Below are 27,777 nucleotides of genomic sequence, written 5' to 3' on the forward strand. Positions count from 1 at the left end.
AATTGTGAACAGGAAGGAAACAATGTATTTCAAGCCCTTATAAAAGTTACTCGTTTATTAGAAGCTACAGTATAAAAGGCTAGTTAAACTATTTACATGTCTCTAGGCCTACAGCAGAAAATATTTCTGACTTTCCTATCTCTCCAGAGACAGGCGTTTTGCCAGAGGTAGTGGTCTTCCCTCTGGGAGGTACTGCAGCTAAATACAAAGGTCACTGCTGTAGAGGAAAAAGTCTGACATACTGCTTTTCTGCCCTCCGAAAAAAATCCTCTCTAGTGTATGACAGAAGGCTAATTTGCACCTTAAGTTAAGCATAGCCATTACTACTTGTAGCAACTTGTAACAATACACTTGTTCTGTAGGCAATACCCCTCAAGCTTTGAGCAAGAGTAGCAGGGAGAAGTTGGGACCTAGAATGGGTTTTTCCTGACATCAATTATTTCTGGATATGACAGCCCAGTCCTGTACAGCTCCATGTGAGACTTCAGCAGAGGAGCTAGGCTCAGTGGCAGAGATACTTCCTTGATCTGGCCACCTCTGGATGAGAAGTCTGTCTCTTTCTGGCAAAAGTCTTCCGCTACTAAGGTGTTGGCACTGGATAATGAAGACCGCCTCCAGGTGGATGGCAAGGCTGCATGCACCAGGTCCCGGGCTTCATCCCCGCTTCTGTGGGTTCTTTCAGAGAGCTCTATCTGCACGGGATCCAACATGCTACTTGCACTAAAGTCACCATGTATTCTAATCGAACCAGGTCTGTCCTCGGCTGCACAAGTGATTCTTTCCATACCTATATGAGAAGAGAAGAACATTTTAGACAGTAATTTCCTAGGGTCTGTGCTGTGTAATGAACAAAAATGGCCCGAAAAATTGGCAATTCCCTGTACAGAGAAAACCAACAGTATAGTAAAATTAAGCCATTTGGTCATTGAGCTCAACACTGCCTGCTTTCTGCCCAATTTTGGTACTGCAGGAGAGACCTCTGGGTGATTTGAAGTAGATCAGCAAGGGTTTCCAAATCCCACTTGTTTTGTTATTACCATTAAACAACATACCTAAATTATACTACTTAAGCGAAGAAAGCTTGACCTAACCAGGGACAATTATCGTGCCAGGGAATGGGGGACCTGGGCTTAGAATTCTTTTGATTTTTAGTGCATGTCTTTTTGCATTTGCCTCTGGATTGTGGAACTTGGGAGCTAATAAAAGACCCAAAGTAAGCCTGAAGTCTGTCCACCTCTGCAATCTCTGTTCACGTGCTCAGAGAAAAAGCTGTGGAGCAGTCAAGAGCATACATATATTTTTTTCTGATGGCAGAGATTGATAATGTAGCGCTGGTCAATATGGCTTCAGAGAGACTGGGCCCTATCTCTTTCATAAATACAGTGCTGGTAAGCTCAACTAGTTTTCCCCTGCAAATGGCTTTCATAACAGTGCTGGTTTTAAGAATGCCAGGGCTTTAGGAGAAAAAATATATTAAAATGGGTTGTGTTGATTTCACCTTTTACCTACCTGGAGATTAAAGCTGAGCATTTTTCCATGTTGGGCATATGTGCTACAGCCCTTCCAACATCAGTGTACATCTCTCCACAAAGCAGGTTCCAAAATATTTTAAGACTGATGGCCCACAACAACCACATAGAGCCACTGTCTGAACACCTTCCCTTCAAATGCTGCTCCAGTCCACAACTCCCTTGTTCGCCAAAGCCTAATTATCATTTCCAACTGTAACCAAGTAGGTGTAACAACAATGGTCCCCATTCATTCACCTCTACTTCCCTGTTTTCAGGTTTAAATTTTTTTTGGCAGCAAGCACCAGTCTATTTTGGCCTCTGTTACTTTTAAGGCACAGGTAGGTCTAAGGTTCAAATACAGCCCTCCCAAGCCACACCACTCCCAATGCCCGGCTGGCGTGTGTCCTTGAATTCTGATAATGTATATCATTTGGATGGAGAGCAGAAAATGCCTGCAAAAACTAGTTTACAGTGTTAAGGTGAAATTTACTCCAAATGCCCTGCCCACTTTTGCCTGACCCCACTCAGCACGGGAATTTGGACCTCTGAATGAAAAAGGTTGCTCATCCCTGTTCTAAGGAATTCAGTCCACCGCTTTGCCTTTCAAAACATGGTTGGGACTATGTGCTTGGTTTGCTGTGTAGAATAGTCACATCTGAACCGTCGTCAGTGGCAGTGATAAAAAGACTAAACCTCCAGAGCCGAGGTTATCCTCACCTTTGCCTTGTCCCTCCAAATCGCTTGCACTCAGCTTCTGAGTCAGCTCGTGGTTGGCCCACTTGTAATGCGCCAATTCTTTTTCCAATGCCTGGATCCTTCCTTGGTACTGAAGCCTGCTGTTTGCCTGCCCCTCTTCCATGTGCTCTGTGTGAGAGAAGGGAATTAAATACGCAGTCTGCTGAGGACCGGCAAACTTTGTCCAACTGGAGATTTAACATGCCAAGTGATCCGCCAATGACTACAAAGGCCCTTTGTTACCCCGGCTCTGCTGGAGCAGAAGCTGAATGTTCTGCTCATGCTCCTTCTGCTGCAAGGTGAGCTGGCGGTCCATCTCCAAGCACTGGCGCTCCAGTGCTACTTCCAGCCAAAATACCAGCTGCAGCTGCTCCTCCAGTTGCATCTCCAGTTCGGAATAGGCAATGTGCTGCCTGTGTTGATCTTCTCGCAGGGTCACCACCTGGCCAAAAACACAAACTTTCTGCATGGTCTTCTCGCAACTAAGGCATCATCTTGTTAATAGAACTGAAACAATGTATGCGTATGACACTGACAGATTCATGAAGTGAGAGATTCCCAGTGATAATGTGGGAAGCCATTGCTTGGGTCTGGATTGGACCGCCACTGCAGATGGAGGCTGGGAGCTCCTCTGTGCAAAACATAAATGAAAAATCCCCTCACACAGAGAATGGGTATTTCAGGGAGAAAGGTTCCAGTCTAACCCCCGACACCCTAGTTTTCTATGTGTAGAGATGCCTTCTTGCTCCCTTCCTACGCAACCTACTGCCCAAAATGGTGGCAGTCCAAATGCGGGTTTAAGGTATTGTGCTTGTTTTTACTTCTACCTCCCTGAAGCTCAGCACTGGCACCCCACAGGGATGTGTGCTGAGTCCCTACCTGTACTCATTGTAGACATATGACTATTTCATCTGATCCATCTACTGCAATTATTAAGTCTGCAGATGATACTACCACAATGGGTCTAATTACAGGGGGAGATGAATCAGCGTACAGAGGGGAGGTTCAGAAAGTATTTATATGGTGCCTAGAGAATAACTTGCACCTAAATATTAGCAAGACAAAGGAGACAGTGTTGGACTTTCGGAGGAAGAGAGGGGAACTAGCCCTGTTATATATTGGGGGAGTTGTATGGAGAGAGTCTCTTCCTTTAAAGTCCTTGGAGTTTACCTTAGTGAAGACCTCACTTGGAAAATCAACATAACTCAGGTGGTTAGGAAGGCCCAACAGACCCTGAGGCCCAACAGAGACTCCATTTGCTCAGGGTCTTGCGAAAGAGCAATGTTAAACAACAATTGATGACCTCCTTCTACCAGTCCACAATAGAAAGTGTCCTCTCATACTGTATCACATTGTGGTACGTTGGCTTGACAGCCACGGATAGAAAGTCATTACAGAGGGTGGTGAATACAGCACATGATATCATGGGCTGTCCCCTGACTCTGCTAGATAACATCGCAAGGGACTGTTGCCTTAGGAGAGCGAGAAAAATTCTCAGGGGCGATTCACACCCCAGCCAGCACCTCTTTAATCTTCTACCCTCGGGCAGGAGATATAGAAGTATAATCAGTCGTACCAACAGGCTAAAAAACAGTTTCTATCCTTGGGGCTGTTAGGCTGCTGAACGGAAAATAATATAGTGCAACTGACTTTTGGGGTTGGTGTGTTGTGCAACAAGCACACAGAGTGCAATGAGATTGAGTGTTTGTGGGGGGGGGAGGCTCGGTTAATTTCATTGTACACAGGTTGTACATTGACAATAAAGGCATTATATTTATTATATTTTAAGAACCAGGAAAACCATTGAGGAAGCTTTGCTCTGAAAGCTGCAGGGAGGAGCTGGTTTGGAGGGAAAAAGAGAGACCAAACTTGACTAAAAGTTTTGCACCCCTGGGTAAGGCCTGGGCCTCTGATGTGCTCATACTGGACAGTGAATTGCTCCATGGAGCAGAGCCACAATTCAACACCTGCCTTATCAAAATACTTGCAAAGCAGTGCCCGGGTCTCGGAGGATGAGAGGTAGCTGAGTTTGGCCATCAGGTTCATTTCGCATTGGGATAGGAGACTGGCTGAGGACCGCAAAACACGTTGCCGGCAAGTGATTGACTCGTTTTTGTATTCAATGGCAGCATCTAGAGCCTCAATGGCTTCATCTAGCTGGAAAAGGATCCGTTCCTCCTAAATGGAGAGGAAGAAAGCAAGAAAACTACTGAGAGGGAAAGGATAACTTTAGTTGTTTTGCAACTAATAACATTTAGTTCTGCTGAGCAGAGAGGTTCCCAGTCCTTACATTTAGCTGCTCTCATAAACCTGAAATATAGTTTAGTGTGACTCCCACTTGGCGTACAAAGGCTGATCATAATTTACTCGAAGCCTTTTTGCTCAAGTCCTTGGCCAGGCAGGGACCTGAGTTTAAAATTTTGCATCTAGGAAAGAAATAGGATGCTACTCATGGACACAGTGCCCCAAGAGTCAAGACATCAGATATATTTTCATTTTATTAAACTTACATCCCACACTTCCTTCCAAATGAACCCAGGATGTCGTGTCCCAGTTCCACTAATGACCTAGTTTTAAGATTCCCGCACTCCACGGTGGCTCATTTGTTCCACCTTATCGAGCAGTTGTGTTCTGCACTCATGGCAATCGCACCCTTATTTAAAAATGAGAGGAACTGTACATCATAAATTAATGAATAAATGAAGATGCACATAGGTTGTTTTCAAAGCACTTTCAGAGCACGTTCCCCCTGAAATATACCTGTGTAGACTGTTTATAGTAAGAACCAAAAATCACAGGGGGAAAAACAAAACATCTCTAGTACATCAACTATACTTGCAACAAGAAAAAATTGCCAATTAACCTCTGGGGACAGCAAGGTGCCCTGACGTAGCTTGTTGTCTATCTCCAGCCTTTGTTTGAGCAACTGGTCCTTCTCTTGCCGCAAGTTGTTAATTTCTTGCCGGATCTGTTGTTGATCATGCGTGCTGCTGTGGCAAAGCTGCCCATTCTTCTGCGTCAGTTCCTTTTCCAGGTACTCCAGGCGGCTGGACACCCGCATGATGTCATCATTCAGGGCCTAAGCCAGAAAAAATCAAGGGACGGGGAGGGGGGGGGAGATCCTTAGGATGGCAAGTCCACCGGTTGCAGCTTATGTCCTTGCGGTTTACCAAACATTGCTTAGTTTTAATTCCTCAGGGGAGGGAGCTAACAGAGCTAATTCTATTCAAAGAAGGAATAGCATAGCAACTATAAGGGAAAAGAGGGGACACATCTTGGCATAGCATAAAACAATTATAGTGGTACCTCAGTTTACGAACTTAATCCGTTCCGGAAGTCCGTTCTTAAACCGTAACTGTTCTTAAACTGAAGCGTGCTTTCCCTAATGAGGCCTCCTGCCACCGGTGCCCTTCCACTGTTCAGATTCCGTTCTTAGAGGTAAAGTTCGCAAACTGGGACACTACTTCCGGTTTTGCAGAGTTCATAAACCAAATCATTTGTAAACAGTACTGTTCTTAAACCGAGGTCCCCCTCTATATTTTTGAAGGGAGGATGGCAGCTAGCCTTGATAGAGTCCCCTGTTCATGAAGGAGGACCTTATTCATTTATCCTAAGGGGGAGGGGCACCTCCCTTCAACCCTCAGGCAACTTTCTGCCTTCATGAAGATTTCAGCGGAGAATTCTGTGTCGTCGTCGTCGTCCCCACCGCAAGTGGAATGAGTTGTGAAAGGCGAAAACCAAGAAGGAACTCTCTCCTCAGGTCTCGTCCCCAGCAGCCACTATACACTGTATAGTGGTACCTCGGGTTACATACTCTTCAGGTTACAGACTCCACTAACCCAAAAATATTACCTCAGGTTAAGAACTTTGCTTCAGGATAGGAACAGAAATTGTGCTCTGGTGGCACAGCAGCAGTGGGAGGCCCCATTAGCTAAAGTGGTGCTTCAGTTTAAGAACAGTTTCAGGTTAAGAACGGACCTCCGGAATGAATTAAGTACTTAACCCGAGGTTCCACTGTAATGGGGAGGAGTCTCTGCACAGGCCACATTCTCCTAGGTGGGCACCAAACAATGAACAAGGGAGTGAACTGGGCTGCTGCCACCACATAGCCACCTTTCCCCACTGCACCTCTCCTAAGCAGCAACCCCCACCCCTCTCTTCCTTCAGTTTCCTTCTGCCATCAGCATATTTTGGTCATTACGGCCAAATCCTATATATATTTACTTGTAAATTAAGCCCAAAAAAATTCAATGAAGTGTTTCTTCCTCATTTTCGTTTACACCTTCTCCATGAACAAATTCATTAATGTAAGCTTCGTTTTTGTACTCCCCCACCCCAGGTTTACTAAAAAAACACCATTCAGAATGGATTACGTTATACTTGCCACAAAGAAAATAATGGCAACGAGCAGCTCACCTTCCACACCCAAGGCTCACCTGGCTAGAGCGGAGTCTCTTGTTTTCAAGGCCATTCTTCTCCTGAAGGAGCGCTTCCTTTTTGGCCACTATGGCTTCCCGTTTGGTCAGCTCGTCTTCCAGCTCATCCAAGGCACGGCGTTGCTCAAGGACTTTTTCCATCTCAAGGTCCAGCCACTTCTTCTGCTCTTCGATTTTCTGATGGGAAGGCAAGGCAGAGGGAGAGACTGTCAGAGGGACTCAAGCTGTCAGAGGGTCCAATCCCTGGCATCAAAAGGGCTGGGAAAAGGGGACTCCTGCCTGAAGCCCTAAACAGCCACTGCCAGCCAGAGTAGACAATACTAAATGAAGCTATGCTCTGACTCAGTGTAATGCAGCTTCCTATGTTCCCCCAATTTCAGGACATAACACAACTGAATAAAATAAAGACAAGACTTGTAAACCCAGGAAACGATTTAACTATTATACAGTCGTACCTTGGAAGTCGAAGGGAATCCATTGTGGAAGTATGTTCGACTTCCAAAACGTTTGAAAACCAAAGCGGGGCTTCTTCATTGGCTGCAGGAAGCTCCTGAAGCCAATCGGAAGCCACGGAAGCCCAGTTGGACGTTCAGCTTCCAAAAATAGTTCGCAAACCGGAGCAGTCACTTCCGGGGTTTGCGGCGTTTGGGAGCCAAACCGTTCAACTCGCAAGCTGTTCGTCAACCAAGGTACAACTGTATTAACCCTTCAAAAAGCACTTATTGCTCCCAATCCTGCCCTTTTGCAGGGGCATTTCACACTCCAACCTCGAGCTGTTGAAGATGAAAGGCACACCAGCCCTTGCCCCATTACCTGCTGCTGTTCTAAACTGATCATGGAGTCGTTGCTGCCACTCCTGCGCTTCCTTTGGAATGCTGCTATCTCCTCAGTCTTGATGCGCAAGATCTTCTGGTGCTGCTCATGCTGCAGCTCCAACTCCTGAAGATGAGTGGAGGGGAAAGTGTCAGACCCGCAAGGTATCATTTATTAAAAGGCATTTCTATGCACAACCCTTCATAGCGACATATCCCAGGGTGGCTCATGGCACAAAATGAGACTATGCAATTAAGATGCAACAACAAACAACAGACCACCTTCTAAAGACTCCAAAACATCAAAACATATTCAGAAAGCCAAATGGGTAACTCAGTTCCAGGTAGTTATATTTATTATGTATATTGTTCTCCAGTGCTGTTTTTCTGGAAAAGGGGTGCCAGAAAAAGCCCTGTTCTTCTCCATTAAAACTAGAACTTCAATTCATTTAAAATGCCCCAGAAAATAAAAAAAGTCTTAACCTGGTGACAAAGATAATACGGGTACCAAATTGTAATTGGGTACCAAATGGGAAGCAGGTGGAGCTGTGGTCTAGACCACTGAGCCTCTTGGGTTTGCCAATTGGAAGGTCAGCGGTTCAAATTTGCGTGACAGGGTGAGCTCCCATTGCTCTGCCCCAGCTTCTGCCAACCTAGCAGTTTGAAAGCATACCAGTGCAGGTAGATAAATAAGTACCACTGCAGCAGGAAGGTAAACAGCGTTTCTGTGCCCTCGAACTCATCACGGTCCTCCGTGTGCCACTAGCGGTTTCGTCATGCTGGCCACATGACCTGGAAAGCTGTCTGTGGACAAACACCGGCTCCCTCAGCCTGAAGCGAGACAAGCGCTGCACCCCACAGTTGCCTTTGACTGGACATAACCGTCCAGGGGGTCCTTTACCTCACCTTTATATTACCCTTTTATGGCTACCAAATGAATGGATTACATAGCAAGAGTGTCGCCAATGAAGGAGCCTTCTCTTGTTTCCACCTGCTTGATTACTGATTGTGGCAGTCAGAGGAGCCTCAGTGGAAAATGTTATTTTCTCACAAGTTGATACAAGGGGTCCCTGGATCCCAAAGCCTTGAAGGGCTTTCAAGGTTAAAACTAGCCTCTTTAACCCAAGGTCAGAATATGCCAGCAACCAGTGTAGTTCTCTTTAAAACGGTCCCTTCCGACTCTACAATTCTGTGAACAGCTAGGGCCATCGCTGCTCCTGAATACTCTCTGGCCTTGGCACTGAAGCACAGCCGCCCCTACCTTGACACGGTGCTGCCCTTTGTGCATCTCTGTCTCCAGGCGCCGCTTCTGGTCCACCTCCTCCCGCAGCCGCCTCTGCAGCTGCCCCTGTTGCTGCCGCATCAGCTGCACGTTCCTCTCCAGCTCCTGCAAGCGCTTCTCGTTCTGAGCGGAGAGAGAGGCCAGCTTCTCAGTCGCTCGCTTCTTCTCTTGCAGGATCTGTTGCAGGACGGACAATAAGGCAGGACAGCTAATGCCAGGGACCGAAAGGAGGCTCTCAAAATGAAAGAGGCCTTTTTGAAACACCCTAGCACTCTGCCACCCCCCACCCAATATAGTAGTGCTCCGGGGCTCACCTTTGCCTTGCTCTGAGCTGCTGCCACTTTGGTACGGTATTCCTGGAGCTTCCGCTTCTCTGCGGGGTTTCGGGACTCCTTGCCCTCCAGCTCCCAAAGCTGCCTCTGGCCGTCGTTTAATTCCACTCGCACCAGCTCTGCTTCCTGCTCTAAGTCGCGGATTTTCTGACAATATTGCTTGTTCATCGTCTGCGCATGCTTCCCTGAAAGACACAGACACTTGGCATCACCACAAAAGGCCAGTCTGGCACCTGGGGTGGTCTTTGGGGGGGGAGTCAGTAGTGGGGGGAGTGGAGCAGCAAAAAGAACATCATTTTAAGGAGGGGGGGACTTCATGGAGATCAACTGCAGGTCAAAATCAAGACACTCCAAGACAGACTTCAGTCTCTTCTTCCACTAGCAATTAGGAAGAGGAAGACATGACAGCAGCAGTCTTATCAGCTCAGTGTTTGGTAAGGATGTAATAGTAACTGTAAGCCAGGATGGGAATAAGAGAGAAGGAATAACTCTTGCAATGTTATAAAGACTTTGGATACTTTGGAGGATTGTAATTTGGATGAACTATAATATGCAGTTGATTAAGCTATACAAAGGACCCATGGAGTGGAGGAGGGAAGTCCTACAATTCGGAAGAATCTTATTTGATTTTATAATCTAATTTTGTTAAACCAATAAAAATCATTTTTTTAAAAAAAGGGAATAGAGAAGGAAAGTTAGACCAGGAAAAAGAGAGGACAAGCAGAAGTTGTGATGGGGAACAGGAATGGAAAGAAAAGGAATAAGAAGGCTGAATGGCAGTAAATATTTGTTATTACAGCATGACACAGATAAGAATTAATTATCCCTTTACCACAGGGGGTTGGCAACCTTTTTTTCTTATGGGGGCTACATGCTGGAAGGGGCAGAGCTAGAGACAATGACTGGCAGAGCCAGAGACAAAAGTGTTCTGGATAAAACCAGAGTATTTTAAAAACTTGCGCACCATTTTTCACGTATAAAATATTGACACACACACAAAATAACACCCTTTTGCTTCAAGCCTGTTCAGAAGTTAGTCCCTCTGGGTTTGATGGGGAGGCTCTCAAGTAAGTATACAGAGGCTGCATTTATTTTGGGAACGCAAAACAATACAGCTACTACTCTTGAAAGAAAACCAAAGTAATTCCTTTCTGGCTTTATGTGCTGTACACATACACACGGCAGAAGACTGCCAAATGGCTCTCATTCAGCTTGGAGAGAGGTGAATGCTTTTCCTCAAGTCATACAACCAAGATATTATATATATATATACACACACACACACACACACACCCCTTCCAGTTGTTCTGAGAATATATAAAGGGGGAAACTCTTCATATATAAGTTGTTCTGAGAATATATAAAGGGGGAAACTCCCCTATCCTCAAGTCAATCACCCAAGCTACATCTCTACTTAAGCGTGCTCCTCACCTGTCTTGATGAGTTCCACAATCAGGTCTTCCTTCATGCGGATGTTGATTGCCAGTTCACGGATCTTCTGGTGGGCTTGAAGCAGCCGCCACTCTGAATCCTTCCCTGAAAAGCCTTCTCCAAGGCTGCTCAGCTCTGGTCTCCTGCAGTCCTCTGCGGAAAAAAGAAGCAAAATATAGAAGTGCCCTGGCAAGAATCCAATCCAAATAGGTGAAGGGACAGAAGGCACCAAGGCAAGAGTTGCCTAAAAGAGATATTGGGCATAATATTCAATTTTCATATTGGGAAAAGTTATGAAAGAAGGACTTAAAATTTTCGTTGAAAGAGAACTATATTAAAATGATGTATCGTTAGTATTTAATTTATGCTGGAGAAGGAAGGCACGTTCTGCCTTATGCAGTGGATGTGCAAAATTACAAAGCTTTCTGGAAAATGATATATAATGAGTTGAAAGAAATGTTTAAAATAACGTGGGGGGGGGGGGAGAGAAGAAGCATTTTTTACTAGGAATTTTAGATGCAGAGATACCAAAGGGGCAGAAACTATTATTTATGCATGCGACGACAGCAGCGCTGATACTACTGGCCAGAGATGGAAAGAAGATAAAGTCCCGACCAGAGATGAATGGTTGATGAAGATGATGGACCATGCCGAAATGGCAAAAATTGCCGGGGAAATCAGAAATCAGGTAGAAACTTTAATAAGGATTGGGAAAAATTTAGAATTTACTTAAGAGAAGACTGTAAACAACTAAAAACTTTGGCAGGATTTGAGTAACACTTGTAATGTATTGAAAACTAAGGTAAATACGGATTATTTTAAGAAAAATGGAGAAAATATATGATGCAACAGAAAAAGTTTCATATTGGAAACCATGAAAGGGTGGAGGGAAGTCTAAGGATTCGGGGAATCCTAAATGTTGATGATTTTGATTAAGGCTTGAAGTCAAATGTATAGTGTAAAATTGAATATAATAATAAATAATAAAAATATTTTTTTTTTAAAAAAAGAGTTGCCTAGTCCAGGTATAGCTTGAGGCATTCAGGGTGTCCTGGTTTTATATTGCTGTCATTAGAGTTCTGAGAGGGGCAACTCAATCTCCTCTTACCTCTAGAGGGTTCTGGAGGCTCCTCCTGGATCTGTACTGGATTGCTCTTATTCCATTGTCTGCTGCTCCTCTTATCCGAAACCTCCTCCTGGCTGCAGCTGTAGATCCCATTTCTAGAACGGCAACCAAATTGGTCACTTTATCCAGAGAGCTTGCATAAACAATGCAGGAGAGAAAAGTTGAAATTATAAAGCACACACCCCACCCTGAGTCCAGACAGAAGTAAAGCTGGTGGCATCTCAGTCAGTTTCCCCTTCGTTGTACGGAATTCATCACCTTTGATGAATTAAAGTTAAGGGATCACACAAGAAATAGAATCAGGTAGGTAGCTGTGTTGGTCCGACACAGTCGATACACACACACACACACACACACACAGCCCCGTGGCACCTTAGAGACCAACTAAGTTTGTTCTTGGTACAGTGGTGCCCCGCAAGACGAATGCCTCGCAAGACGGAACACTCGCTAGATGAAAGGGTTTTCCGTTTTTGAGCTGCTTCGCAAGACGAATTTCCCTATGGGCTTGCTTCGCAAGCCGAAAACGTCTTGCAAGTTTGTTTCCTTTTTCTTAACATCGTTAATACAGTTGCGACTTGACTTCGAGGAGCAACTCATAGAACGCAGTGTACATAGTAGCCTTTTTTGAGGTTTTTAAAGACTTTGGTGATTTTTGAAGCTTTTCCAAAACTTCTTTTGCAGCCATTTGGTAAGTTAAGCTTTTAAAACTTTTTTTTGGGGGGGGGGGTTGGATTTTGGGTTGGGGTGTTTGGAATTCAAGGACTTGGTGTTGGGAAGGGGTTTGCAAGAATCTGGAAGCTTGTGTGTTTTTTTCTGCATTTTTATGATTTTCTGTGACCATTGGGCCACTCTGCTGTTTTTAAAAGAAAATTCTGGATTTGAATTTCTGTGTGCTGGGTGGCTGGGGGAACAGTTGGGGAGGGGTTTGCAAGAATCTGGAAGCTTGTGGGTTTTTTCCTGCATTTTTATGATTTTCTGTGACCATTGGGCCACTCTGCTGTTTTTTTAAAAAAATTCTGGGTTTGAATTTTGAAATGCTCTTTACAGTATGTGTGACTTTAAAGAGCACTTAATAAACTCTTGTTGTACCAAATTTGGCTTTGTTTGGACTTTTTTTGACCATAGGAACGCATTAATTGATTTTCAATGCATTCCTATGGGAAACCGTGCTTCGCAAGACGAAAAATTCGCTAGACGGAAAAATTCGCGGAATGAATTAATTTCGTCTTGTGAGGCACCACTGTATAAGCTTCCGTGTGCATGGACACAAAAGCTTATAACAAGAACAAACTTAGTTGGTCTCTAAGGTGCCACTGGACATTTTTTATATATATTTCAACAATAGAAGATTTTGTGCACAGAGCAACATCCTTTCTGCAACAGGGCTAATGTTCTATTTTATTATCTGAACTGCCCTGTTCCAAGCTGGCAGCATCTGCATGCCTGCTCAGCCAGTCAGTAACATTCCCCTATATTGTTAAGGGCAGTTCATGCATAAAATGTTCTCCCACTTGTGTTAGCTGGGTGTTTGCAAGAGGGGGGCCTCAGACATTCCAATTTCAGACACTGACAATTTCAGACCTGACAAGGAAGTCGCTGAGTCTGGCAGAAAGGCAAGGTATTTCACACAATCAGTATCCCTCCAAAACAGTGTTTCCCAAACTTAGGTCTCCAGCTTTTTGAACTACATTTCCTTTACATATATTTATTAAATTCTGTTTTACAATTTAGAATACCCATTTAAACATCCTTAAAATATCAATGACTTCCCTTCGTCTCTTTCCATAGTTCATTTTGCATATCATAGATCCCTGCATATTTTACAAACTAAACCATTCAGTAGTCCATTATCACATCCATCATAACAAATTTACACGGTTGAATTTATCTTAATGCTGCCAACATTTTCAAGTGTACACAATTTCCCCGCATATAGTCAAGAAACATTTTTCAATCTTCTCTAAATGTATGTTCTTTTTGTTCTCTTATTCTATATGTTAAGTCTGCAAGCTGTGCATATCCCAAGTTGCCATTCTTCTTTAGTTGGGACCTCGCTCGTTTTCCATTTAGGGGCTGCAGTAGTGGCATAACCTTTTTTGACACCTGGGAATTTCCATCTGGAAAAAAGGACTCGTTTTTTTTTATTAAAAAAGTACTTTTAAACATTCCCCCCCCCCCAATTCATTATGGATTATTTCCAATTCATTATGGATTATTTCCCAAAACTCTTTTACCCTTTTACAGGTACAACACATATGAAAGAAGCTTCCCTCAACCTCATCGCATCTCCTAGCAATGAACTACAATTCCCATCATCCCTGACCACTGGTCCTGCTAGCTAGGGATGATGGGAGTTGGTAGTCCAAAAACCACTGGGGACCCAAGTTTGGGAAACACTGCTCCAAAGTCTCAGGAAGAGATAGCCAGGTGGAGTGCTAGAGACTGAACCAGAGTTATGCGAAGTAGGTGGGTCTGTAAGCCCAGCATCAGGCTCTTCACTCACCTGCGTCGGTAAAGGGACCTTATCTGTTTACGGTCTCCCTTCTCTACAGATGGCTCCACTGCCTGCTCTGAAATCCTCTCAATCTCCTGTGTTTGTATTGTACTGCTAGCCTCCAAGCTGCTCGTCAAGCCACAAGGCAGTCTTTGGCGGTACACCAACAAGTTCTTCCCATTGAGGGTTGGGGCACTGCACAGCTGTTTAGAGGGAGAGAAAGGGATAATAAGTGAAATGTCCCTGAAATTATTTGTCCTCTGAAGGGGAAACTTCAGATCCTTAGCTCTAACTCCTTCAAGGAAGTCTGAAAGAGTAACAGGTTCACCAGATTATCTAACCCGTTTTCTACCCCGACACTCCCTTACCTGAAAATGTAATTGTGGCAGATATATCCAGTAAAAGCACACACAAGATACCTGTGATCCGCAAATAGCTTCTTAATATTTCTTTTTTTTTTTTATAAAATTTTTATTGGTTTTACAAAATTTTTAAGAAGACAAACAAACATTAAAAATGACAAACATACACGTATAGTTTCAAACATATTTTCATAAACCTCTTTTCTTGGACTTCCCCATACCCCCCCTCTCTGCATCCCAATGTCCATACTTCAACTAGCAACTCCCAATTATTGCTTTCAAATCTCTGTCCTCTTAGTCCTCTTTTATATTCTAACCTTATATCCCTGTACCCCTTTGTTTCTGGAAACCGCAGCATTTTAACATTCATTAAGTTTGTAGTAGTCCTTAAGATAACTTTTAAATTTTCTCCATTCTTCTTCCACCGTCTCTTTTCGTTGGTCACGGATTCTGCCTGTCATCTCGGCCAATGTCATATAGTCCATCACTTTCCTCTGCCATTCTTCCAGAGTGGGTAAGTCTTGTGTCTTCCAATACTTTGCGATGAGTATTCTTGCTGCTGTTGTAGCGTACATGAAAAAAGTTCTATCCTTCTTTGTCACCAATTGGCCGACAATGCCCAAAAGGAAGGCCTCTGGCTTTTTAGAGAAGGTACATTTAAGTACCTTTTTCATTTCATTATAGATCATTTCCCAGAAGGCCTTAATCTTCGGGCATGTCCACCAAAGGTGGTAGAAGGTACCTTCAGTCTCCTTACACTTCCAACATTTGTTGTCGGGCAAATGATAGATTTTTGCCAGCTTGACTGGGGTCATGTACCACCTATAAACCATTTTCATGGTGTTTTCCTTTAAGGCATTACATGCCGTAAACTTAATGCCGGTGTTCCATAACCATTCCCAGTCAGCTGACATAATGTTATGTCCAACATCCTGTGCCCACTTAATCATAGCCGATTTGACTGTTTCATCCTGTGTATTCCACATCAACAACAAGTTATACATTCTAGATAAATTCTTAGTATTGGGTTCTAACAGTTCGGTTTCTAATTTTGATTTTTCCACTTGGAAACCAATTTTCCTGTCCTGTTTAAAAAATTCCATTATTTGGCGATATTGAAACCAATTTTCTACTTTGTGTTTCAATTTCTCCTGACTTTGTAGTTTGAACTTATCTCCATCCTGTTCTAAAATTTCCCAATACTTCGGCCATCCGACCTCCATATTGAGTTTCTTCACTGCTTTAGCCTCCACTGGTGACACCCATCTAGGGGTTTTATTTTCCAATAGATCTTTATATCTTATCCAAACATTAATCAATGCTTTTCTGACAATGTGATTTTTAAAGGCACTGTTGACTTTATCATACCAAAGATATGCATGCCAACCAAAAGCGTTATTGAAACCTTCCAGATCCAAGATGTCCGTGTTCTCGAGGAGCATCCATTCTTTCAGCCAGCAAAAAGCTGCTGCCTCATAATACAATTTTAAGTCCGGCAGGGCAAAACCCCCTCTTTCCTTAGCATCTGTCAGTATCTTAAATTTAATTCTGGGCTTTTTGCCCTGCCAGACAAATTTCGAGATGTCTTTGTGCCACCTCTTAAAACATTCCATCTTGTCAAGAATCTGCAAGGTCTGAAACAGAAATAACATTCTAGGCAATACATTCATTTTAATCACTGCAATTCGGCCTAACATTGACAATTTCAACTTTGACCATATTTCTAGATCTTTTTTAATTTCTGACCAACATTTTTCGTAGTTATCCTTGTACAAATTCACATTCTTAGATGTTAAGTAAACCCCTAGGTATTTCACCTTCTTGACCACAGTCAAACCTGTCTCCTCTTGAAATTTCTCCTTTTCCATATCTGTTAAGTTCTTCCCTAAAACTTTAGTTTTTTGCTTATTCAACTTAAATCCAGCTACCTGGCCAAACTGTTGTATTATTTCTAAAACCTTTTTCGTACTAGTGTTTGGCTCTTGCAAAGTCAATACTAAGTCATCTGCAAACGCTCTTAACTTATAATGTTTAGCTCCGACCTGCACACCTTTGACCTGCTGGTCATTTCTTATCATATTCAGCAACACCTCCAGAACTGAGATAAAAAGTAATGGGGAGATCGGGCACCCCTGTCGTGTTCCTTTTTCTATCTTAAGTTCCTCAGTCACAACATTGTTTACAATCAGTTTAGCTTTTTGTTCAGAATATATTGCAGCCATACCATTCTCAAAACCCTGGCCTACCCCCATCCCATGAAGATTCTTCCTCATAAAACTCCAAGAAATATTATCAAAGGCTTTCTCCGCGTCCACAAAGATCAATACTGCTTTAGTGTTTATGTTCACCTCTAGCTTTTCTAGAATGTCTATTACATTCCTTACATTATCTGCCAGGTGTCTTTTAGGGAGAAAGCCTGCTTGGTCCCTATGAATCTTCTCCATCAACACTCTTTTAAATCTTTTTGCCAAAATGTCTGCAAAAATTTTGTAATCCACATTGAGCAATGATATTGGGCGGTAGTTCTTAAGTTGGGTCTTTTCAGTCTCTGACTTTGGTATGAGTGAAATATATGCCTCTTTCCACGATTCAGGTGCCCTTTTTCCCTCAAGTATCTCATTACAAACTTCTCTTAATGGTTGAGTCAACCATTCCTTCAGCGATTTGTAGTATCTGGAAGTCAGTCCATCTGGTCCCGGAGATTTGCCCAGTTGCATATTCTGAATGGCAGCCTCTATCTCTTGTTCTGAGATTCTCTGGTTCAAATCCATCTTACTTTGATGAGAGATGTTTTGTAATCCATATTTTCCAAGGAATTTGTCTATGTCCTCTTCATTTTGCGGGCCTTGAGTGTAGAGTTTTTTGAAATAACTTAAAAAGCAGTTTCTAATTTCATTGGGTTTAGATATATTCTTTCCATCGACTTCTAGGCTTGTGACTGTATTTAATTTCTGCCTTTTCTTCAGTTGCCAAGCCAAAAGTTTGCCACATTTATTTGCTGATTCAAAAGTCTTTTGCTTCATTTGCTTTATCTTCCATTCAATCTCTTGGTTCATCAATTCCATATATTGTGTTTGGTATAACTTAATCTCTCTTAAAATGTCCTGAGACTTTGGTTTTGTTCTTAATTTTCTCTCTCCTTCCTTTATCTTCTCCAGAATCTTTTCTTTTTTCTCATTTTGTTTTTTCCTCTTTATTGAATTTTGTTGAATCAAAAATCCTCTCATCACCGCTTTACTTGCATCCCAGATCACTCTTTTCTCCACGTCGGTCCTCAAATTTATTTCAAAATAGTCTTTTAGGGTCTTTTGGGCCTTCGTGAGGATCTCCTTATCTCGGAAGAGGGTGTCATTCATTCTCCATCTAAATTGACCAGTTTTTGTGAGTTTCATCTCCATCTTCACGGCGTTATGGTCGGAGCAAGTTTTTGGGCAGATTTCCACTTTCTTGATCTTTGGGGCCATTCCACTAGTAATCCAAATTTGATCGATTCTGGTCCAGGTCATCATTGCTTGGGAGAAGAAAGTTCCCTCTCTCTCCAGAGGGTTCCTTGTTCTCCATATGTCTATCAAGTCCATATTTTCTGTCATTTCGAAAAAAGTCTTAGGGAGTCTCCCTTCCTTGCTAACTGTTAATCTTTGCGCCTTGTCCATATTAGTGGAGACTACGCCATTCATGTCTCCCATGATTATCATATTGTAATCCAAATAGTCGGTGAGGGTTTCATGAAGTCTCTTAAAGAAGTCAGATTTGCCTTCATTTGGTGCATAAATTCCGACCACTAAGAATTTTTCTCCTTGTATTTGTATCTCCACTGCCAAGTATCTCCCTTGTTCGTCCTTAAATATCATTTTTGGGGCCCATTTCTCTTTCACGTATATTACAACTCCTCTTTTCTTGACTTTATCTGATGAAATAAATTCTTGTCCTAGCCTTTTATTTATAAGTAGTCTCCTGTGGGCTCTGGTTATGTGAGTTTCTTGCAGACATATCAGATCCAATTGTTGTCTGTTCAATATATGAAATACCTGTCTTCTCTTCAAAGGCCCATTGAGCCCATTACAATTCCAACTAAGGAATTGCAAAGCCATCTTGTTATTTTTCTAAACTCCTCCCACAGCTCCGAGTTGTTGCTCTTCCTCTGATGGTGGTAGTTTTTGTCCAGTCGAGAGATTCAGAATCTCTAGTGCTCTCCTCTGTTCTGCAAGTGGGTCCACAGTCCCCTTCTGGAGGTCCTCCTGATTTCTTGCCAAAAATTTGTCCTTGTCTTGAATTGTCTTTATTTTCACCTTCTTTGCCTTGTAGTCAAATGACAGTCCTTGTGGGAACTCCCACCTGAAGCGGATAGAATTTTTCTTTAGCAAAAGAACCAAATCCTTGTAGAAATTTCTTAAATCCAGAATATATTTTGGGATGTCTTTAAAGATCTGTACAGCTGAGTTTCCGATCTGCAGGGCCTTTTCAAAGTGTAGTCCTAGTATTTTGTCTCTTTCCTCCTTGGATCTGAGTGTGATCAAGCAGTCTCTCGGAGTCTTTCTGTCTTGCTTTTTACCCAGTCTAAAAGCTGTCGTAATTTTAACTTCGTCTTCCTCAAGTTCCCAACAGTCCACAAACTCCCGTGTCAGATATTCCACAAGGTTGTCACTTTCATCCTCCGGGATCAGTCTTAATTTTAAATTCCTCTCTTTTCTCTGTAACTCCCACAAGGCCAGAGTTGCATCGTGCTCATAAACCTTCTTGGCAATCGGCTCTAATTTCTCCTGTGTCTCTCCAGCAGTAACTTTAGCTTCTTCAGCAATTTGGCGCGTGGTGGCGTTTTCCTCCACCAATTTATTTATAGATTCTGTATTCTGGTTTAATCTTACTGATATTTCTGTTAATTTTTGTGTGTTCTCTGAAGTCTGTTTTGTCAAAGACTCCAGAGTTTGGTTTATCTTGAGCAGAGCATCTGTCACAGCTTCCATAGAAGCGGCTGTACCTTTATCTTGTCCTGTTGTTCCTGCTGATCCGGCTGTTGCGCCTGAAATTGAGCCTCTTTTCTTTGTCTGTTGCTGCTGCAGCTGTTGTTGTTGTTGTTGCTTGGTCTTGGCTCTTGTAACTATCTCTTCTTGTGAGCCACTCATGTCAAGGTCAATTCCCACGGGATCTGTTCTCCGTTGGAAAATTCCACTGTCTTAGGCCGTGAGCTTCTTAATATTTCTAGGCAAAAAAGTAAAAGGTAAAGGACCCCTGGATGGTTAAGTCCAGTCAATGGCGACTATGGGGTTGCGGCGCTCATCTCGCTTTCAGGCTGAGGGAGCCGGCGTTTGTCCACAGACAGATTTCAGAGTCATGTGACCAGCATGACTAAACCGCTTCTGGCACAACGGGACACCGTGACGGAAACCAGAGTGCATGGAAACGACGTTTACCTTCCCGCCACAGAAGTACTTATTTATCTACTTGCACTGGCGTGCTTTCGAACTGCTAGGCTGCCAGGAGCTGGGATAGAGCAACGGGAGCTTAGCCCGTCGCGGGGATTTAAATCGCCAACCTTCAGATCAGCAAACCCAAGAGGCTCAGTGGTTTAGACTACAGCATGGTCTTGCATTAGACTTACTGTGCTGTTAATTCTTTTCAGTGGGTGGACAAATGATATACTGGGAGGCTCCTCCCACTCACTCCAGAGTTATGCTAAAACTGTGTGAGGAAGCACGTCCCAATTTTACACAAAAAGTTGTCGAGAGAAGAAAAGAAATGAAGGAAAAGCCCTCACAAAAACATTGCATCAGAAGTATTTTCTACACACAAAGTCTATGTTGTCTTCTCTGCCTCACCTCGAATAAAAGCAATGTGGTATTTACATCTCTCACCACTTTAAATTCAAATCTCCAGGACATCCAACACTACTGTTGCAGAATTTGCTTAAATTGATGGGCTGGTGGGAGGTGAAATAGGTTGTTCCTAGTCAACACTCAAGAGGAAGCAAAACTCAATGTATCATGATAGAATACCCCAAGGCAGCTCACAAACCTTGCTGTGCTTATCACGGGCAAGCCTAAGCCGGTGGTGAGACTGGGCAGCATCCACAGGAGCTGTGTGAGGCCTTTGGTCAAGCTGTACCAAGAAGACGTTCTGCAGCAATTCAGGAACACCAAGTCTGGGCATCTCCGTCTGCAGGTATGTTTGTAGTTTGCAGATGATGTCATGTTGTTCCTGCAGCTTGTCACTCTGTGGGGGAAGGGCGAAACAAGTTTTGGTGGCCTCACAGGGTAGTCAATGTGGTGCCCTCCAGAAGATGTTGAACTGCAGCTCTCATCATCCTGGACTGCTGGCTAGGCTGGATTCTAACAGCATCTGGATAGACCTACCTTAGAGTAAAGGGACCCCTGACCATTAGGTCCAATCATGGTCGACTCTGGGGTTGCGGTGCTCATCTTACTTTACTGGCCAAGGGAGCCAGCGTACAGCTTCTGGGTCATGTAGCCAGCATGACTAAGCCGCTTCTGGCGAACTAGAGAAGCACACAGAAACGCTGTTTACCTTCCCGCTGGAGCGGTACCTATTTATCTACTTGCACTTTGACATGCTTTCAAACTGCTAGGTTGGCAGGAGCAGGGACCGAGCAATGGGAGCTCACCCCATCGTGGGGTTTCGAACCGCCGATCTTCTGATCGGCAAGTCCTAGGCTCTGTGGTTTAACCCACAGTGCCACCCACGTCCCTTTACCTTAGAGTAACAATACGCAAGATGATAGAAGATGGACTCTTCCATGTATTAAGAGCCCAGCAGATACTGCTGGGTACCCCATCCAGTGACAGCTTAGCTGAACGAAGACTGCAAGCAAAAATCCCGAAACTCAAAGGTTGGAAAGGTGACCTGTAAAAATGCTGGTGTGGGCTCATTTTCAAAAGATGAACCAATTGTCTTCCTAGTGGAGTGAAGGAAAGAAGAGAACACGAAACCTTAATGAAAGTAAAAGGGAGGACAAGAAGAATCTGGCTGCAAATATGGATTTCTCTGTCTGAAGATCACCACTGTGCCCACAAGAGAGGAAGTCTGCACATGGCCTAAGTGATACCTGCAGCTTGTACTGTTCCATGGCATCCTCAAGGGCGGCTAGAAAATCCCGATTCTCCTCCTCTAAACGCTCCACCTGCCTCTCCAACCTTGCCATGTGTTCTTCTCTCACAGCTTCAGATCCTTCCATATGGTCTTCTTGCTTCTGCCAAAGAGAAAGGAGGGTGACACTTGCTACCTAAGGTACTGGAGTCCTGAGGTTTTATAGGTCAAAAACAGTACTTGGAATTGAACCAGGAAGTTAGAAGGCAGCCACCATAGTCGGGGTTATATGATTGTTGTTATACAGTGGTAACTCGGGTTAAGTACTTAATTCGTTCCGGAGGTCTGTACTTAACCTGAAACTGTTCTTAACCTGAAGCACCACTTTAGCTAATGGGGCCACCTGCTGCTGCTGCGCCGCCAGAGCACAATTTCTGTTCTCATCCTGAAGCAAAGTTCTTAACCTGAAGCACTATTTCTGGGTTAGTGGAGTCTGTAACCTGAAGCGTATGTAACCTGAAGCGTATGTAACCCGAGGTACCACTGTATTTTAAAGTGTGTGGGGGTTTTTTTGTTGTTTTTTAATGGGATTTTAAAAAATGGTTGTGGCTCACCCTTGTGGCTAAGAAATCTGAAAAAATAATAGCAGTGAATAATAGTACCTGAGACTTAGTTGGCTTGGAACTTGCTGCCTTATGGTTTTGATCTTCCACTGAAGTGCTCTCAATGCCACTGTCTAAGCCAGAGGCTGAGCTCAGCTCGCTCCTCTCACTCTCCACAGCACACAACCACTCCTTCACCCGCAGGATCTGGTCCACAGTCAGATTGCCTTCCCCTTGCAATTCCATGAAGAGCTGGTACGCGGCATCCGTACAGGTCCTGTAGCGGCTACACTCTGCATGCAACCGGGTGGCATTATCCTGCGAAGGCCGCTTGACGGGAGCTTCGGAACGGTTGATGATGCGTGTCTCGGAGCGGTGGCGCTGCTCTAGCGCCCTCTGCAGGCTCTTTATCTGCAGCTGCAGCTGCTCCATGTGCTCCGTCTCCTTGCAGCAGTTCACCACCGCCCTGTTCTTGATATTCTGCGCACGGTTGGCGTAATTCAGGGTGGTCAAGCTTTCGTCAAAGTCAGAGGAGGAAGGGCTGAGGCAGGCAATCATCACGGTCTTGGCATTCCCACCAAGAGAATCTTTCAGGATCCTGAGGAATATGACAGGAATCAGTACAGTGGTACCTTGGTTGTCAAACGGCTTGGCTCCCGAACAAATCGGCTCCCGAACGCTGTAATCCCGGAGGTAAGTGTTCCAGTTTGCAAACGTTTTTTGGAAGCCAAATGTCCGACGCACCTTCTGATTGAGTGCAGGAAGCTCCTGCAGCCAATCGGAAGCTGCACCTTGGTTTTCGAATGGTTTCGGGAGTCGAACAGACTCCCGGAATGGATTAAGTTTGAGAACCAAGGTACCACTGTACATCCATTAGTGAGGCTGAAGCTGAACAGACAAGGAGGACAATAAAATTGAACATTCCGACTGCTGAGCCTGCCTCAGAAGCAGCAATCAGGACAAAACTAGCAGAGATTCCAAGTGGCAAGTCCAAGTTAGGAAACACAGAAAGAGAAGAACCCCCCCCCCCCAAGTGGAACGACAGCACAGTCAAGACATGAGAAAACAGGACTGTGCCCTAATGCATGCCACTGTGGATAAAAAGAACAGCATACTACTTACCTGGTAATTTTGGAATCCCGGTAAGGAATGTGGCTGCCTTTCCGGCGGGGGTCTCCTAATGCGCTGATTACGTTGCCCAGAGCCAGAAGACTGCTGTTGATCTGGATGCTCTCCTTGAGCCTCTCCCCAGTGTTCCCCGTCTTCACTACCCGCTCAGAGCCTGCCAGATCCACAAAGTGAAATTTGGAGGAAAGAACCTGGCCAGAGGCTGGAACCAAGACCTTCTCTTGAAGGGTGAGGCGAGTAAGACGCCCGGCACTGCGGCGCTGCTCCATGGTCACGGTGAAGATGGAGTGCGAGCGGCTTGACTTTCTGTTGATGTGGGTGGCCCCAGTGTGCTTGGCCATGTTGCCCATTTCCAGTAGGCTCAGGACCTCATCCAGGCCTTCCACTTCGGTCTCCTTCACCCCATGCAGCACTGCAACAAGAGGGATAGCAAAGAGGGAAAATCAAGAGCTAAAGGGAGCTCCAGCTGATGAAGCTTTTCTGCCCCAGCTGATGAAAGCATCAAGGTGAGTTAAACGGCTGAGAAACAAGAGGGTAAGTAAAACCCATTTGATTAATTAAGTAATGAAAGCAATAACTCGGGCTAATAAAGGCACAGCAAGATCACTGTGTACAGGGAGCCAAATCCTGAAATAATGTATGATTCAATAGGCAAATCCTGGGGCAAGAAGCCTGTACAAGCCTAGTTTTCAGCCATGCCAGGGAAGCTGGAGGGAACTAAACTCCAGTTTTGGAGAAGAGGTAAAAAGGGAAGTGGTAGATTGTTAAATCCACAAAATACAGACCAGGCAAACCAAAGTGCTACCTGCTCAATTTGCCACCTAGCAATGGCAAGGAAAAGGAGCAATGCCAATTGAAACTACAACGAGAAGTCAGGCTTTTAAAGATGCAGGGAGCAATAGCAGCAACCGTTTGTTCGCTTTTACCAATATTGCCCTTGTCATCTTCCCGGATCTGTATGTCCTTGCTAGCTGTCTCCACCTGCAGCAGGTCCCGAAACTCCTCCTTATACACTTCTAGATAAGAAATGCGGACCGTGTAATCCAGCAAGTCATTCTCATCCATGATCTTGAAGGCTTCAGCCATGGCTCGTGGGATTATGCCCTGCTCATCCTCATTGATGGAAGCTGGAAGCAACAAAGAAAACACATTTGTTGGGAGGAAATTGCAGGCTGTAATGGATGTGTGGGGAACTAATTTAATCACCAGGAAGAAAGTTATTATACCGAAGGTGGTTATTGTTTGCTTTTAAACCAAACTGATTCAGAAGGCAACTTTGCTGGTAGAACACAGGTTTCAATAACAGTTCAGCATGAATTTAGCAATCCACTCCTTAAAGTGTGTCCCACACACTTTAAGGGGACACACATCTACTCAATAAACCAGACAGCCAAATCCCAGCAGATATTACACTGATTATCCAAGAGTCCCCAGTTGTCTCAAGTAAGGCAAGAAGCTGAAAAATGCTTCTGTCCCCACCTGAGAATGTACAACAGCCTTGCAAAAGGAATCCACAAAAGTACAGTCACACCTTGGATCTCAAACGCCTTGGCTCTAGAACAAATCGGCCCCTGAACAATCAAAACCCAGAAGTGAGTGTTTGCTTCTGAAAAAAATTCAGAAGCCAAAAGTCCAACAGGGCTTCCTGCAGCCAATCAGAAGCCACGTTTTGGTTTCCAAACATTTTGGAAGACAAACGGACTTCTGGAACTGATTCTGTTTGACTTCCAAGGTATGACTGTACTGTATTAGCCCACTTGCCACAAACACACATATGATAGCGCTAGTGGCACAGTGGTATGGGTGTTGAGGAACCAAGCTTCTTCCAAAGTTTACTCTCTTAGCTCGCTTGGAGTGATTCATTCTTACAAAAGCTTTTTTAGAAACCTGATTGAAAAATTTCCTCAAAACATTTAAATCGGCTTCACATTTTTGGAGAGAGCAAATCAGCTACACTGGGTGCTTTAAAGTCTCAACTTCATTACTTGAAAGCACACAATCACTTGCCATCACTGTGTCATCAAGTGATTGACAGATGGGCAGCTCCACCCACCTATGAAATCCTGCCCTTGAGGCTAGATCCTTTTGTGAACTACAGTCAACTTGCTCAGATGCAGGTTAGGATTTATCTTATTTGTTTAAAGAGTGGCTTACATATAATACAGTCCCTGCCTTTACAATAAAAAGTAATAGGACTACATGTATCCTGGGTAGAGAGGAGAGGAGAATGCAGGACATGCTATTCATGCAAAAGATGGAACTCACAGACACTAGCTTCTCCAATGGTGTAGGTCTTCCCTGAGCCTGTCTGGCCATAGGCAAACACAGTAACATTGAAACCTTCAAAGAAAGCTTCCACCAGCGGCTGTACACAAGCAGCATACACAGACTCCTGGTCTGAGGATTCGGTGAAGACTGTGTCAAAGTGGAAATGGCGGCTGCGCCCAAGAGTAACTTCCTTAGTCTCTGGGTCACCTTGTAGGCAAGTCTGGTGCCCATGCAGTCGTTCCTTGGGAAGTAAAGGTCGAATGCGTACAGCCACCCTGACAGGAACCTCCACTGTTGGTGGTTGGAGTTTGGCTTTCAGACCCATGGCTGGTAGCAAGTGAAGAGTCAGGACATCTGAAAACTAAGTAGGCGTGTCATCTCTATGCCTGACATGCTATGAGAAGAGGAAAAGCCAAGTTAGAGTAGACAGCACAAGCAAAAATAAAATAAAGTACTGGTTAAGGCATATGTTATGTATTTTTGGATATCTAGGTCACCTTTCAGCTAAAGTTTCCAAAGCAGTTAACAATACAAATACAATACAGAATATAAAATGAGCCCTGCTAGATCAGACCGAAGATTTAAATAGTCCAGAACCATGTTCTGAGTGGCCAATCAGATGCCTGTGAGAAGCCTGCAAGCAGGCCCCAAATGCAACAGAAATCTCCCCACTGGTTGAATAACAACCAGAAACTGGTTGAATAACATTGCACCAAAGCAAGTATTATCACCCCACACCTTCCAGTGCATCTTCCTGTCACTACAAAATGTCAAGACCTCTCAATCAACTAAAACTGCACAACCTAAATTGGCCGGTACATGACTGAATCCCACCTGAAAATAGTGACAGCTTGAAAGCACCCATAAACAGCAGCCAGTTTCAAAGAAATCTAACAGGTTTTTAAATAAATCTCATCATTTTAACCCTTCTCCCTTAACCCAGCTTTGCCCATCTGCAGCTCAGCACCTGTTTTTAAAGAAAGGCTAGACAACATTATAGTCAGTGTGATGAGCCCTAGGAGACCAGGGTTCAAATCCCCATGCGTTCGTGAAGCTCACAGTCTGAACTTGCCATCACAGTCAGCCTAACCTACCTCGCAGAGTTGTTGTAGGGACTAAATGAGGGGGCAGGAACAACGTATGTCTCATTTGGAGAGAAAAAGGTGGGACAGAAACACAATAAATGAATAATAAGCAGCAACTTTAATTGCCTTATAAAAAAAATTGCACTAGCAGAACACGTAGAAATTGCAACTTCCAAATGCGTAACTTTTTCGCAATAACTTGGCCCAAAAGTCCCAAAGACTTTCCTAAAGAGAAGCATCAGGCGCGTGGCTAGCTGAAGACACCCCACGAGAAAATGTGGGGTGGGCACAGGTCGCATAAGCAAAAAAAGGGGGGCGTTGAGGGGTGGGGTTTTTTGTTTGTTTTTTGAGGAGGAGACAGTCAGGGACCGAGAAATCCCCCTACAATGGGAGGGTCGAAGAAATTAAGAAGGGGGGACCTGCATAGGAGATGCGGCGGGACAAACGGCTCCATGCCCCCTGCAGGGAAATAAGCCTTGAGCACACCAAGCCCGAGGGAGCGGGACACCGCAAACTCCCTGCACATGCTCAGAGGCACCCTTCCCAGGGAAACCGCTGACGAAGCGCTGTGCACTTTCCCACCTCACCTCGCCGCCGCCGCCGCCGCCTCCTTTTGAGCCTTGGCGCGGCGATACCTACCCAGAGTTGAGGCGTCGGCGCTGGGCGGGCCCGACTAGGCCGGCGCGGGGAAATGGCGTCGGCAGGCGGCTCCGCCTCTTTCCTTGGCGAGGGAGCCGTCGAGTGAGGGAGGTTTTTGGAGAGGAGAAGGAGGCGGTGGCGGGGGGGAAATGTGGCTTTTAAAAATGAGGGGGGAGGAGCCGCCGCTGCCGCCTTCGCCTTCTTTCTCCTCAGGGCGCCGTCGAGGAGGCCTCGTTTCAGGCCCTGCCAAGGAAGCCGGTGCTCCCTGCGTGGCTTTGTTTTGTTCTCCATGTGATGCTGTGTTGTGTGGATGTCTGCAACCCACAGAAGCCCAACGACCCACGCACCAGAAATAGTTAAAAAAAATAAAATCAGTCAATACATGCTTTGCAGAAAAAGCGACATAACATTTTGCAAGCACAGGAAGAAACACCACAGACAGAATAAATGTCACACACAGGAAGAACAAGGATATACAGTTCGAGATCTTCAC

The 27,777-nt window shown here is 44.4% G+C and overlaps 1 protein-coding gene across 2 annotated transcripts; it reads right to left on the reverse strand.

The window, feature by feature from the left end:
• Positions 1 to 27: 27 nt before the first annotated feature.
• On the reverse strand, positions 28 to 27,777 carry KIF7 (kinesin family member 7). 2 transcript variants are annotated; one of them, XM_083475305.1, is made up of 19 exons: positions 27,285 to 27,777; positions 25,558 to 25,946; positions 24,219 to 24,419; positions 23,287 to 23,704; positions 22,225 to 22,762; positions 21,582 to 21,725; positions 20,534 to 20,731; positions 14,169 to 14,362; positions 11,648 to 11,760; positions 10,540 to 10,692; positions 9,091 to 9,293; positions 8,756 to 8,953; positions 7,496 to 7,621; positions 6,683 to 6,859; positions 5,110 to 5,325; positions 4,218 to 4,424; positions 2,490 to 2,688; positions 2,229 to 2,375; positions 28 to 787 (listed from the first exon to the last, which is right to left on the reverse strand). In XM_083475305.1, the coding sequence occupies exons 2-19, from the start codon at positions 25,883 to 25,885 to the stop codon at positions 411 to 413; spliced, it is 4,137 nt and encodes a 1,378-aa protein (XP_083331431.1). In that variant the 5' UTR covers positions 25,886 to 25,946; positions 27,285 to 27,777; the 3' UTR covers positions 28 to 410. The 2 variants fall into 2 exon arrangements, with proteins under 2 accessions (XP_083331431.1, XP_083331432.1); XM_083475306.1 differs by having other exon boundaries at positions 27,228 to 27,286.

Source organism: Podarcis liolepis (assembly GCF_965112155.1).
Source record: "Podarcis liolepis genome assembly, chromosome: 14".
Lineage (NCBI taxonomy): Eukaryota > Metazoa > Chordata > Lepidosauria > Squamata > Lacertidae > Podarcis > Podarcis liolepis.